Source organism: Penaeus monodon, chromosome 20 (genome assembly GCF_015228065.2).
Source record: "Penaeus monodon isolate SGIC_2016 chromosome 20, NSTDA_Pmon_1, whole genome shotgun sequence".
In the NCBI taxonomy this organism is placed as follows: domain Eukaryota; kingdom Metazoa; phylum Arthropoda; class Malacostraca; order Decapoda; family Penaeidae; genus Penaeus; species Penaeus monodon.
Genome location: NC_051405.1, coordinates 39767889 through 39768100, shown reverse-complemented (window position 1 = coordinate 39768100; position 212 = coordinate 39767889). Strand labels below are relative to the sequence as shown.

Here is a 212-nt window from a genome sequence, read left to right as displayed (position 1 = left end):
TATTATACTGATACACTGTACATTCCATCATGTTCTTTCAGTCCTGAGCGCTTGTGGATCATGTAACAGGACCATAATTGTCAGTCTAGCCAATTATCCGTCCACAACCGGCACCGAAACCTGGTTATCCCCCAACTATCCTGCCAATTATCCGGACGGTTGTGTTTGCTGTCTCTTCGTTGAGGTGAGTACAAATAAACACTGGAATGGAC

General features: G+C 44.8%; 1 protein-coding gene across 1 annotated transcript in view; it reads left to right on the top strand.

Annotated features, from left to right (window-relative positions):
* The window catches only part of LOC119585992 (fibrillin-2-like), a 15914-nt gene that overhangs the window by 9676 nt on the left and 6026 nt on the right, over nucleotides 1-212 (top strand). Inside the window, exon 9 of the mRNA XM_037934704.1 lies at nucleotides 42-184. Within this exon, the coding sequence (XP_037790632.1) occupies nucleotides 42-184 (143 nt within the window). The remainder of the gene's footprint in view (nucleotides 1-41; nucleotides 185-212) is intronic.